General features: G+C 41.8%; 1 protein-coding gene across 1 annotated transcript; it reads left to right on the forward strand.

The window, feature by feature from the left end:
- Positions 1–7,707: 7,707 nt before the first annotated feature.
- Positions 7,708–11,025, forward strand: erp27 (Endoplasmic reticulum resident protein ERp27; the record flags this gene model as incomplete). The annotated part of the gene is given in 7 exon segments (NM_001146371.2): positions 7,708–7,822; positions 8,203–8,288; positions 9,332–9,475; positions 9,607–9,723; positions 9,958–10,083; positions 10,432–10,626; positions 10,954–11,025. Coding segments are annotated over 7 exon segments (771 nt in total). The 5' UTR covers positions 7,708–7,764.
- Between the last annotated feature and the right edge of the window lie 2,256 nt (positions 11,026–13,281).

Genomic DNA, 13,281 nt, shown 5'->3' on the forward strand with positions numbered 1-13,281 from the left:
AAGAGTGTGCAAAGTTGTCATCAAGTCAAAGGGTGGTTACTTTGAATAAACTCAAATATAAAATATATATAACACTTGTTAGGTTACTACATGATTCCATATGTGCTATTTCATAGTTTTGATGTCTTCAATTATTCTACAATGTAGAAAATAGTACAAATAAAGAAAACCCTGGAATGAGTAGGTGTGTCCAAACTTTTAACTGGTATTGTATATACAGCAAATATTTAGAACTCAATTCCAATATCATATTTACATATGCAGGGATACTGGAGTGATGGAGGTAGATATGTATAGGGGTAAGGTGACTAGGCAACAGGATATGAGATTAACAGAGTAGCAGCAGCTTGTATGTGAGTGGATGTGCTAGTGGGTAGAGTCAGTATTAATGTATGTGCATATTATCTGTGAGTGAGCACATGATGGAGTGAGCGTTTGTGTGTGTGTGTGTGTGTGTGTGTTGGAGTGACAGTGTGTGCGAGTGTATAGGGCCCTGAGAGTGTGCATAGAGACAGTGCAAATACTGAAATAAAAGGTCAATAGGTAAACAGGTAAACTCTGTCAAGGTAAACATCTGTACCACATGGGTGTGGAGTGAGTCTCCCAACACCAATGGTGTTCAGTACAGAAGTCCTCCAGCACTAGTGGGTTAAATGTTATATAACTTCTGTTTAGGGAGAACATTTAGACAGATTTAACTCTTGCCCTAACCTGGCTTTAATCCATGCTCCTCCCTCCTTCGTAATCCTGAGCCAAGATTGGCTGCCTCCATTTGATATCCCCCTTTCCCTTGTCTTTCTTCTGGTAGGCTCTGCCTGAGTCCCAAATGGCACCCTATTCCCTACGTAGTGCCTTCCTTTTGAATAGAACCCGGTGGTCTGATCAAAAGTACTGCACTATGTAGGGAATAGGGTAGCATTTGGGACGTAAATTTGCCTTCGCCTGTTAATAACTCAGAAGACGGTGAGGCTTTGTAATCTACAGATCAGCTTTTACCTCAAACCAACTGTGATGACTTCAGAGACAACACCAGGGAACCGCAGTAATGACAGTAAATTGAGTTTCAAAAGCTATTTATACAAGTTACTGAGTGTAAAATGAACCTTCATCATGAATGAATTTACATCATCAATGGATAAGATCCATGGAATTTTTGTTGTTGTTGTATTGTATACTCATTGTAACTTCTAATAATAATAATAATAATAATAGATTGCGTTTATATAGCGCCTTTGATCCACCTACAGTAGGTGCTCACTGCTCAAAGCGCTATACATAGCAAGGGGGAAAAATCACCTCTTCCACCACCAATGTGTAGCACCCACTTGGGTGATGTATGGCAACTACTTTGTGCCAGAACGCTCACCACACATCACCTGTCATGGTGGAGAGGTGAGGAGTGATATATGCCAATTGGGAATGAGGGCGATGATTAGGTGGTCATGATTGAAAGGTGCCAGGTTGGGAATTTGTCCAGGGTACCGCACCGGGGTTAACACCCCCTACTCTTCCGATAAGTGCCATGGTATTTTTAATGACCACAGACAGTCAGGACACCCATTTAATGTCCCATTCGAAAGACGGCACCCTACTCAGGACAATGTCCCCCTCACAGCCCTGGGCATTGGAATCTCCTAAGACCAGAGGGAAGAGGCATCTGGTCTCCCATCTAGGGACTGACCAGGGTCCCAAAAGTAATTTGTCTTAATGTATTTCATGATTTCTTTTATTTAACCTTTATTTAACTAGGCAAGTCAGTTAAGAACAAATTCTTATTTACAGCATAACATGTGCGCAATGATGTCCCAAATCTTGATTTAGTGCATTATTATAGGGTAAGCATTAGAATAAGTCCCCTCAATCTTTGCAGCCATAGGTGGTAATACTGTGTCTTTCTAGGAGCTGATCCATTGTCAGTATTGTGGAATAATTCTAATGTTAAGGGTGCAATATGCAAAAATTGCTCCGCCATTTCCTGGTTGCTAAAATTCTAATGGTTCACCTAATTTCAGTTTATCTGACAAAACAAACAGTCATTGTGTAGAGAATCATTGTACCATCTAAACCGCTGTGAAATATATTTTCCATAACCAAAAATATTGTATTTTCAGCTGTTTGAAGCAGGTGTACAAAGCCGAAGGTAAAAGACACAAAAACTAAACTTAAGAATGGGAAGCATAGAAATAGCGCACATAGAACAGATTTACCGATTTCTAAAAAGTTACATATTGCAGCTTTAAGGTAAGATTTGAATGGAGAAAGCTATCCTATCAGTATCGACACATGACTCATCGACGCGCTTAGCGAACGCTCTCTCTGCGTGGTGTTTTTGGAAATGTATGTTACATCTTCGGCCATTGCAGGAAAGAGGTAGGTAAGCCTAAGTTCAAACGCTATCGGGAAATCGGGCCCTGAACTGACCCTGCTTAGCTTCAGAGGTAAGCCAGCAGTGGGACGCAGGGTATTATGCTGCTTGTACTTTACACATATGGCTAATAAATGATTGTGACGTAACTATGTTTGTTCAATTTGTATCCCCATGTCATAGTGTTAAAGGCAGACGTGTCACAGCTAACTTCCTGCAATTCTACACATTTTGCCATGAGGTAGAGATGAAAATGTTGCATTCTTAAAGTAAATGAAAGCTAAAATATAGGTGTGTCTGTAAAGCGTCTGTGTATAGCTGGTGAGATAAGTCAGGCGCAGGACAGCAGATATGAGTAATGAAAGCAATTTTACTCAATAATATCACAATACACGTTGTATAAATACAAGGCCACAAATACAGATCGCAATACAATAAACAATTACTCACAAACAAACATGGGGGAACAGAGGGTTAAATAATGATCAAGTAATTGGGGAATTGAAACCAGGTGTGTAAGACAAAACAAATGGAAAATGAAAAGTGGATCGGCGATGGCTAGAAGGCTGGTGACGTCGACCACCGAACGCCGCCCGAACAAGGAGAGGGACCGACTTCGGCGGAAGTCGACTGTGATAAAGACAATGGATTATGAACTGTCTTGTTTGCAGTGGCATGGTGCTTACTGCCATAGAAGCACAGTGACATATGCCTCAATGCGGTCATATTCGTGGTTTATTGGGGGTGTGGCTTTAAGTTAGTTATTTTTGGCCACCCATCCCATGAGAGTGAATGCCATTCCAGTTAATCTGAATGTCATTCCGTGCACTGCATGCTTTGAATTCTATCTTCCATGTTAAGGTAAAAATACAAATAATGTCCCATTTGGAACTGACAAGTAGAGAGCTTTAAAAATATAAATACGCGGCGAATGTGCCATCACCATCATCTCATGTTGTACCTGGCTGTTGTCAGGTGTGTTTACCCATCATCACCTTCTGGATTCATCTCTGCCTGTTGAGATGCTTAACCTACCTTGGGACTGAACACCCGAGCCTGTGTGTATTATTAACTCTCTCAGAGTATCAGTGATAAAGCCATATTAATGCTCTCACGTGTGCCTCTTTCATCACCCATCCATCCATCCATCTATCTGTCCAGTCATCATCTCTTTCTCAGATTACAGGTGTTTATAAATTCAAACTCTGTCACCATGAATCAGCTTTCACTTTTCTCATCCTTCTCTCTTTCTCTCCCAGACAAGAAAGTCAGAAGATGCACGAATTTGAACATTAATTTGTCTCTGTCTTCCCTCCACTCCAACTCTCTCATTTTCCTCATCTCATTCCAAATGTTTTTGGCAGTATTTCAGTGTTAAGATTTTACAACATGTTTTTAAACACCCTGGCCAGTTTACAGCAAAGGCCTTTAACAAAGCATTTGTTTCCAAAAGCTAGAGATTACTCTGGGACTGTAGTGGTAGGAAACCTTTTGATTCACTAGACTGTGAAATAACATCAGAGGCAAAAGGAGGAGTGAAAAAGTGGGAATAATTGAGGAGGAGATCAGCCAAGTGGAGTAGAGTTTCTCAGAAACATTGAACAATGAGTGTGTTAACTCAGAGCAAAACATTGATGAATTGGAGTTTGAGGTCAACACAGTTGGGGGAAGGATATCATGCAGCTTTGGATATATAGATACATAACATATAGATACTGTGCATACATATGAGATCATGCAGCTATGGATACATAGATACATATAGATACTGTACATACATTTGAGATCATACAGAGATATGCCAAAGAGAGTGGAGACCGTCTGAGGACATGAGTGATGCTGTGACACAACATAAGTTTCTGGGCTCTCATGAGTTTAGCTCTTAAGAAGCCTTACTGGCTTAATATGGCACTGTCACTAATACTCTGTTAATAATATACACATACAGGCCAACATACAGTAGATTCACATGTATTTATTTTTTATTAAACTAGGCAAGTCAGTTAAGAACAAATTCTTATTTACAATGACGGCCTACCCCGGCCAAACCCTAACCCGGACGACGGTGGGCCAATTGTACGCCGCCCTATGGCACTACCAATCACAGCCGGTTGTGATACAGCCTGGAATCGAACCAGGGTCTGTAGTGACGCCTCTAGCACTGAGATGCAGTGCCTTAGACCGCGGCGCTACTCGGGAGCCCCATGCATACATTGCAGACATTGAGGTGGTTAGAAAGAGACAAAAGGTAAATGGAAACTTAGAACACTGCAATCTATGCTCTTATGAGGTTTTTATTGGCGGCGTTTCAACCCTTATTCATCAGGTTACTTATTATCTGATATTAAGCACTTGTTCAGAAACATGGGATATGTGTATGTAACTTTCTCCTATATTGATTGGAGAGAGGGCCTGCTTGAGACCCGATATGAGATGTAACTAGAGCATGTTGAGGGATCTTTTGCTATAAATTCACAAGTTCACATCGTCAAAGAAAGCTAAGCCAACATTGACACATTTCACAATACTTGACATCATCAACCTTCATCATTCAGTTGACATTGCAAGATAGTGCACAACCAACAGATTATACCTACATGTTTACTATACTGTAGTGTAGATACAGGAAGTTACAGTATGTAAGAGGGACATGAAGCACTCGGAATGTGGCAAGCAACACACGCTACAGTCGTGGATAATATGAAATGAACTCCCATTTTTATTTTCAGGAACAACAATGATACCTTACCATAGAGACTTGATGTTGAGTTTGTTTTCTTTTTGTTTAACACATTTTTGGTTCCTACATGATTCCACATGTGTTATTTCATAGATTTGATGCCTTCACTATTATTGTACAATGTACAAAATAGTAAAAATAAAGAAAAGCCCTTGAATGGGTACGTGTATCTAAACTTTTGACTGGTACTCTATATATTGATATATTTGTTTTCCAAATTTTTTCAGAGTACATGTTAATAATTCTACAGTTCAATTGTTTTACAATATTATAAACAAGTAAAAATATGGTAAAATCTAATTATTTCTCTTCATATCTAGTTGTGAGAACTCTACATGGTCACTTAGGTTATTGCTGATAGGGATGTCCCACAACTCATCACTAAGGAGGATTGGTCCTTGCTTTCCGGGATCTTCGGTATATCTCTACCCCACTGAAGTTGACATAAAAAATGGTTGAGGCTATGGTTATGGTTAAGGAAGGTTACGGTAATGGTTAAGGTTAGGGTTTAGGGTAGGGATGTCCCAGGGATCCTGGGTTGCACTAACCAAGGAGGATTCCCTTTAGATTGAGGACAGTCCACACCTGGCAAATTGCCCTCACTATGACATGTCTTAAGCTGGTTACAAGCTGTTTATGAAACATCTAGGAGGACTGTGACACAGATGACTCTGGTATTAGAGGGCAATCTTTTGAAATGTGGGAACTGCTTTCATTTTAATGGAATAATTTCCTCAAAAATGAAATGTTGGTATTTTTTTCATTAGTCCCAAAAGGCTTTGAATGTCAGCGATCAAGTTTTGAAGACATAGGACTTTCAAAAAGATAATTGTAACTTGCCACATAATCATGAGGATGTGTTTTGCAAGTTAGTTCAACAGCGGACTAATGTAAAAAATACCAAAAGATAATTTTTGAATGGAGTATTCCTTTAAGCCGCACGTTGGTTCATTTTTAAATGGCACATAGTGTACTGTACTTTGCGGTAGTTTGTGTACTCAGACTCTATAATACAGAAAATCTATACACCTTAAACAAATTCTCAAATTTTCAGCAGACATTTTCTCTTGGAATCCTCAAATTGCTTTTAATTGAAACTTTATTTTAAATAAATAAATCACACTACATATTCAACAATCTAAAATACTTATCCTGCTTCCTTAATACATCTACCAAAGATGTCTCTGATAAACATGTTGCATAAAGGTTTGGTTTGTTGCGTGTCCGTTGGATACTAAAATAGCTGGTTGGCTAATTCTCTAGGGTCAGTCAGACCAAACAGCTGCCTGTTGCGTGTCACCACTATGGCCAGACCAGTGCCACCACTATGGCCAGACCAGTGCCACCACTATGGCCAGACCAGTGTCACCACTATGGCCAGATCAGTGCCACCACTATGGCCAGACCAGTGCCACCACTATGGCCAGACCAGTGTCACCACTATGGCCAGACCAGTGCCACCACTATGGCCAGACCAGTGCCACCACTATGGCCAGACCAGTGCCACCACTATGGCCAGACCAGTGCCACCACTATGGCCAGACCAGTGTCACCACTATGGCCAGACCAGTGCCACCACTATGGCCAGACCAGTGTCACCACTATGGCCAGACCAGTGTCACCACTATGGCCAGACCAGTGTCACCACTATGGCCAGACCAATGTCACCACTATGGCCAGACCAGTGTCACCACTATGGCCAGACCAGTGTCACCACTATGGCCAGATCAGTGCCACCACTATGGCCAGACCAGTGTCACCACTATGGCCAGACCAGTGTCACCACTATGGCCAGACCAGTGCCACCACTATGGCCAGACCAGTGTCACCACTATGGCCAGACCAGTGTCACCACTATGGCCAGACCAATGTCACCACTATGGCCAGACCAGTGTCACCACTATGGCCAGACCAGTGTCACCGGTAGGTATACACACCCTGCTGATTCAGAGTGCAGTGTGACCAAGTCACCACAGGAGGGCCACATCCAACTCTGCATTAGTTTGAACGGCATACACGCATGCATACAAATCGAATTCCTATCAAGTGGCATTGCTCTGTCAGAAAAATAATGCTGTCATTTAGGTGAACAGCAGGACATTACAGAATGAGTAGGGAAAAAGGGATAAAGAAAATATATGCCCACTTCAAATTGACTGGACCATTTAGATACTACAGATATTTATGTACCGTACAATCTGGATAATACTAGAGATATACATCCTTGTTGAGTGAGGTGTCTGTATAGGCTGAAAATATGTGACAGATTTGACTGCTTGGGATTTTCTCATATTGAGATTCTGAAGTTAAAAAAAAAACATTTTGCATGGGTATCCTCAGGTTAGGAGGTACATTCTTAATCATACACGTGTGTATGTGCGCCCACCCACCCACCCAGCCACACTCATGAACTGACACGGTGACACGTAGTCCAACACTCACTGATCTTAACCTATCAATAACACCTGTCAGGTTCTCATACAGGCACCAATCAGCAGCACGAGGAAACGGCCATGTGGCAGACCCTGAGGTACAGAGGGACGGAAGGAGGGACACGACGGACACAGACTCCAGCCTAAAACTCAACCGTCAGGCATAGAATCAAAAACGGACAAACTTCTCTGAGGCTCTTCTTTGTCTACAGCCTGCTGATACAGTTATGATACCGCCGCTCTCTCTGTTTCTCTCCCTCCTGGCCGCCTCAGTCATAGCTAAAGGTAAGAATATCTTTGCCTTTGGTCATGCACATGTTTTTCGATTTCCTAGACATCTATCTTTTTAGTCTTTATTTCCTGTTTTCTTTTCTTTAAAGTCCTTCCTGAATGGTCTGATATTCTCTTCTATCTTTTTGACCTCTATGTTACAATATGCACACTAGTATACCCCTTAGAATATATGCCCAATACATTGCTTCATAAATGTATGCTGAAATTGACATTGGGATTGCGCCTTTGACTGGCTTTCTGAGAGCCGTTCTACAGATTGATGCATTTTTCCTCTCCGTGTTTCTAAAGAGATGGAACTAGTGTAGGTAGTTGGGTTAGGGCTCGTCCAACTAATTCCATCAACCCCCCCACCTCTCTCTCTCTGCTTACAGACAGCGCCCTCCCAACCGTGAATGATGTCACTGCAGCCGAGGCCTTCATCGAAGCCTCCGAGGTGGTCGTCATCGGGTTCTTTGAGGTCAGACAGGAAACAAGCGTGAGAAGGGCAGGATGGGAGGGGAGGGAGGGAAATGTAACGTGTACAGTAACCTACTGTAGGCCTGAGTAAGGTTGATACATCACGATGGTACAAAACCACAGCAGATTTTTAGCATCGTTGGCTAGACGCTACTCCACTAACGTGCGGCCGGACGCGGCCAGCCAGATATAACCGAGGGCAAATTAAATCATAACTCAGATTTGAGATGAGAAAAAAACAAAACATGCATTCCTTTCTGTGCACTGTTGACTGTTCATAGCTACAGTCCCAGCTGCTGTCAGGTTTGGCGAGAAACTATTTCCTGTGGCTGGCCACACACTTGGCACAGGAAGTGACTAGCTGGCGTTGCCTTGGGGATAGTAGGCGGCCGTCCCAGAGTGCCAAGCGGCGGCCCGAGCCCTTTGGCCAAACTCAGTGTGCGGGGGACGATAGCTGGCGGACGGCAGGCCGCTGGACAAGGAAATGAGGACGCATCTGAGGAATTGGCACAGAGGAGGTCACTGTAAACAAGTGTAAACAGAGCGTGGGTGAAGGGTGGAGAGAAGGAGTGGTGCAGAGAGAAAGGAGTGGAGGAGGAGAGAGAATAAAGGAGAGAGCGAGAGTGGAGGAGAGAGAGAGAGATAGGGAGTGTGGGAGAGAGAAAGAGGGAGAGATTGGGAGTGGAGGGGAGAGAGATAGGGAGCGGAGGGGAAAGAGAGAGAGAGAGAGAGAGAGAGAGAGAGAGAGAGAGAGAGAGAGAGAGAGAGAGAGATAAATGGTGGACTGCCATGTCCCTGCTGGGGACCAAAATATTATTTCAAGACATTCTTTGAGGATGATTGTATGACAAATACAAGGGACCAAAATATTATTCACTGATATTCACATGGGCTAAGTGGCAATTTGAATCTCAAAAACAGACTTCAATAGTATATCACTGTAGTGAGTGTTATTAGACTCGAACATTCTCTCTCCCTCTCTGTCTGCCCTCTCTCTCTGCCCCCCCCTCTCTCCCTCGCCATCTCTTTCCCTCTCTCTCTCAGACTCCCTCAGATGAGACTTTTGGCTACAAGGAGTTTGTGGAGGCAGCTAAGACTGTGAAGCATATCCCTGTGGCTCTGTGCAGCGATAAGGAGGCATGGGCCAAACTCAGCATCGTGTCTGACACTATCGCCATCTTCAGAAAAGTAAACTACTACACCACGCCTTTCACTTTGTCCATCAGAAATCACCAGCTTGACTCCCGTTACAACTACTTCGACAACAAATTTACAAGAAAATATCAACAGAAAAATGTGATTTATGTGTGTGTGTTCAGGCAGATAACCACCAAGACAACCTTCAGCTCTCTGAGACCAAGAAAGTGGAGGCAGACGGCCTTGCTCGCTTTATCACCATGAACGAGCTTCGCTACATCACCGAGTACAACCAAGTGGTAGTCACTGACCACAGCACTGTTCATTTACACCTTACACACTTCTCTATACAACAGCACCTATTATTAACAGTTATACCAGCCTTGTTATGATTACATCTTGCCATCACATCTTTGTATTATTAGCCTTTCATGTTCAGTCATATAACCAGACTATACAATCAGTTAATGTACTGGCACACGCCTATTTTGATATCTATTTCCTATAGCTCTCTCTCTCTCCTCTCCTCTCAGACAGCAGTGGGTCTGTTCCAGTCAGAGGTGAAGGCACACCTCCTGCTCTTCATCAACAGGGGGAGTGGTGACTATGAAGTGCTCAAGGACCGGCTAGGAGCTCTGGCCCCAGAATTTGTTGGGAAGGTGAGAGCAGGCAAGCAGCAACTGGACCTGAAAAGAGCGACTCAACAAAACCTCTGTTATATCGGCCATTTGATTCAAATCTTGAGATAATGCCCCTAATCCCCTATTTGGAATTGGTTCTCTTGAATCAACTATTTAATTGAATCTTGAATTTAATTTGCAAATTGGATCAATGGAGTCAGATGTTTTGAGTCCCAGAATCTCAATGTACTGTATATTATATATAGTGCACTAATTTTGACATTGGTCTCGTCCAATAAAATCACAGATTTTAGTTTTAGTTTCTGTTGCCAAACGTATTTGCTACAGTGTGCTCTACTGAATATTACCATAACTTTTTTGTCACAGTTCCTGTTTGTGCTGGTACATGGGGTGAAGTCCAATGAGAAATCTCTGGGCTACTTTGGCCTGACGTCACGTGACCTTCCCCGCGTGGGCATTTACGACCGCGACTCAGATATGAAGTGGCTCATGCCCGAGGGAGAGATCTCCACCGAACGTGTGCGGGAATTCTGCCAGTCACTCATACTAGGCAATCTCAAGGTCAGAGGTCAAAACAAACCTGAGTTCAAATAGTATTGGTTCTCTTTCAAATGCCTTTGAGGGTTGATTGAGCCTGCCTGGAGTGCCAGATGGACAGGGTTTGCACTTTTTGGACTATTCTATTGGTTCCATTGTGCCAGGCAAGCTCAATTAAGAGCAGGTAAATACGTATTTGAAAAAAAACAAATTCTATTTGAACCCATATCTATGGCGCAGTATACGTTTCAGTGGCTTTGATAATATGTAGAAAGCAGCAATAAATTATACTGAGTGGCCTCCATTTAATGTATGTATATTGCTTCTCAAAAACTTTTTCCATCTTTTTAGGAGGTGAAGCAGGCAGGAGAACCTGATCCTAAAACTGAGTTGTAAAATAAACAAATAAATGAGTGTAAATAATTAGCTTTGTGACAGTTATTGTGTCTGTTTTGGAGTCAGTATTGTTTTCTGCCTGAATCTTATGTAGGCTATGTGTGTGTTCTGGTGGGCATGGTGTCCCTTTATGTGAGGGAAAGTCTGCCATCTGCGATCTGCGAGTTGACCACAGCTCAGTGGCTACTCACCGCTGAGATTTTAGCCTAGTTTGGCAGCGTTGGCGCTGATCTGATGGTTACAATCACAACTGACTGACCTCAGAAGACTGGCAGGGCATGGAGGGTCTAACAGAAAAAGAAGAATTGAAATCTGTCTTCTGAAAAAATAACAGTTGAAGATTCCAAATGCAATCACAAAGAAACAATACGATGCAAAATATTACAATACACTTTGATCTATTTTGCTACATTTAAGTGCAGACCTGTGTTCAAATACATGTACAGGATATTTGAGTGTCTGGTATATAAAAATATTTTTCAAATACGCAGCCCAAAACAATAACTTTTATTTTTGTATTTGAATGGTTATTTGTAAAAACCAAATAGTCTGCCAAATTGTATTATTTGACAGTATTTTCAAATTCTTATGTCAATTCATGAGAGTGTATTTGAGTTTTTCAAATACTTTAAGTATATTTCCAAATATATAAAGAAATTCAACTACTTATCTTTTCAAATAAAAGATCAGAATACTTTGAATATATGAGTAATTAATTGAAATATTTTAAATACAGTGGCAAGAAAAAGTATGTGAACCGTTTGGAATTACCTGCATTTCTGCATAAATTGGTCATAAAATTTGATCTGATCTTCATCTAAGTCACAACAACAGACAAACACAGTCTGTTTAAACTATTAACACAAACAATTATACGTTTTCATGTCTTTATTGAACTCACCGTGTTAACATTCACAGTATAGGGTGGAAAAAGTATGTGAAATGTTGGATTTAATAACTGGTTGACTCTCCTTTGGCAGCAATAACCTCAAACAAATGTTTTCTGTAGACCTGCACAGCGGTCAGGAGGAATTTTGGCCCATTCATCTTTACAAAACTGTTTCAGTTCAGCAACATTCTTAGGATGTCTGGTGTGAACCGCTCTCGAGGTCATGCCACAGCATCTCAATCAGGTTGAGGTCAGGACTCTGACTGGGCCACTCCAGAAGGTGTATTTTCTTCTGTTCAAGCCATTCTGTTGTTGATTTACTTGTGTTTTGGGTCATTGTCCTGTTGCGTCGCCAAACTTCTGTTGACCTGGCGGACAGATAGCCTTACATTCTCCTGCAAAATGTCTTTATAAACTTGGGAATTCATTTTTCTGTCAATGATAGCAAGTTGTCCAGGCCCTGAGGCAGCCCCAAACCATGAATATAAAAGACCAGAAAAAAGAACAGATTGTCTGCCTGCTGTGCTGAAAGAAACAGGAGAAGAAAACAACACACTCCAAAGAGAAAGAAAATTTAACGGTTGATCCAACTAAATTCCTTAAAAAGTGGATGGGAATTTTCAAGGCAAAGACTTGGAATCAAGGATAATTAGTAGGGATGGAGTGCCAAGCGGAAACATCAGACGGAATAGGGAAACCACTATTTGGCAGAGGTTGAGTTTGAAAGGGCTGGAGATATATGCATAGCTACAGTATCTAAACAGCTGCATTTGAGTGTCTGTGTTTGTGGATGTGTACTGCAATGAAAGTTGAGACAAAATTGGAAAAAATGCTTCCACAAAAGAGTGTAGACGATCAGAGGATGATGTGATGGGTTGTTGTCTTGTGTTTTATTTAATCCACATGAGGGAGACATTTTATGGAGATAGTGGGCACCTTCTAGGGGATCACTGTTGTCAAGTCGGTGACAATTGTTGGTCAAGTCGGTGACAATTGTTGGTCACCTCTTTTCAAAGTGTGTTGCATTCTGGGGCTAAAACATTTCTGACTTGGGTCTATATGTCGACTGCATGAACTTGACAAAAATCATGTGATCAAAGGTCATGAAGATTTGACTCCAAGTTTCTGCAGTTGCTCTTCACCAACTTCCTCCTGCATCCATCACCTGCATTGTGGGCAGCTCTATTGTCAACCAATCGTTAGTGTTTTTGTTTGACCCATGCAAATGTGACCAAAAACATGATTGAAACAGGAACCAACTTGCTAAAATTCATGTGTAGCCTACAGTGCATAAATGAATGATGTGATTGAGGCTCTCTCTCATTTATTGATTGTATAATGTTCACACTAATTATTTCAGTTTGTGAGTGGGTGTTGGAGACATGTTTTTTTTA

This window comes from Salmo salar, chromosome ssa12 (assembly GCF_905237065.1).
Source record: "Salmo salar chromosome ssa12, Ssal_v3.1, whole genome shotgun sequence".
Classification (NCBI taxonomy): Eukaryota; Metazoa; Chordata; class Actinopteri; order Salmoniformes; family Salmonidae; genus Salmo; species Salmo salar.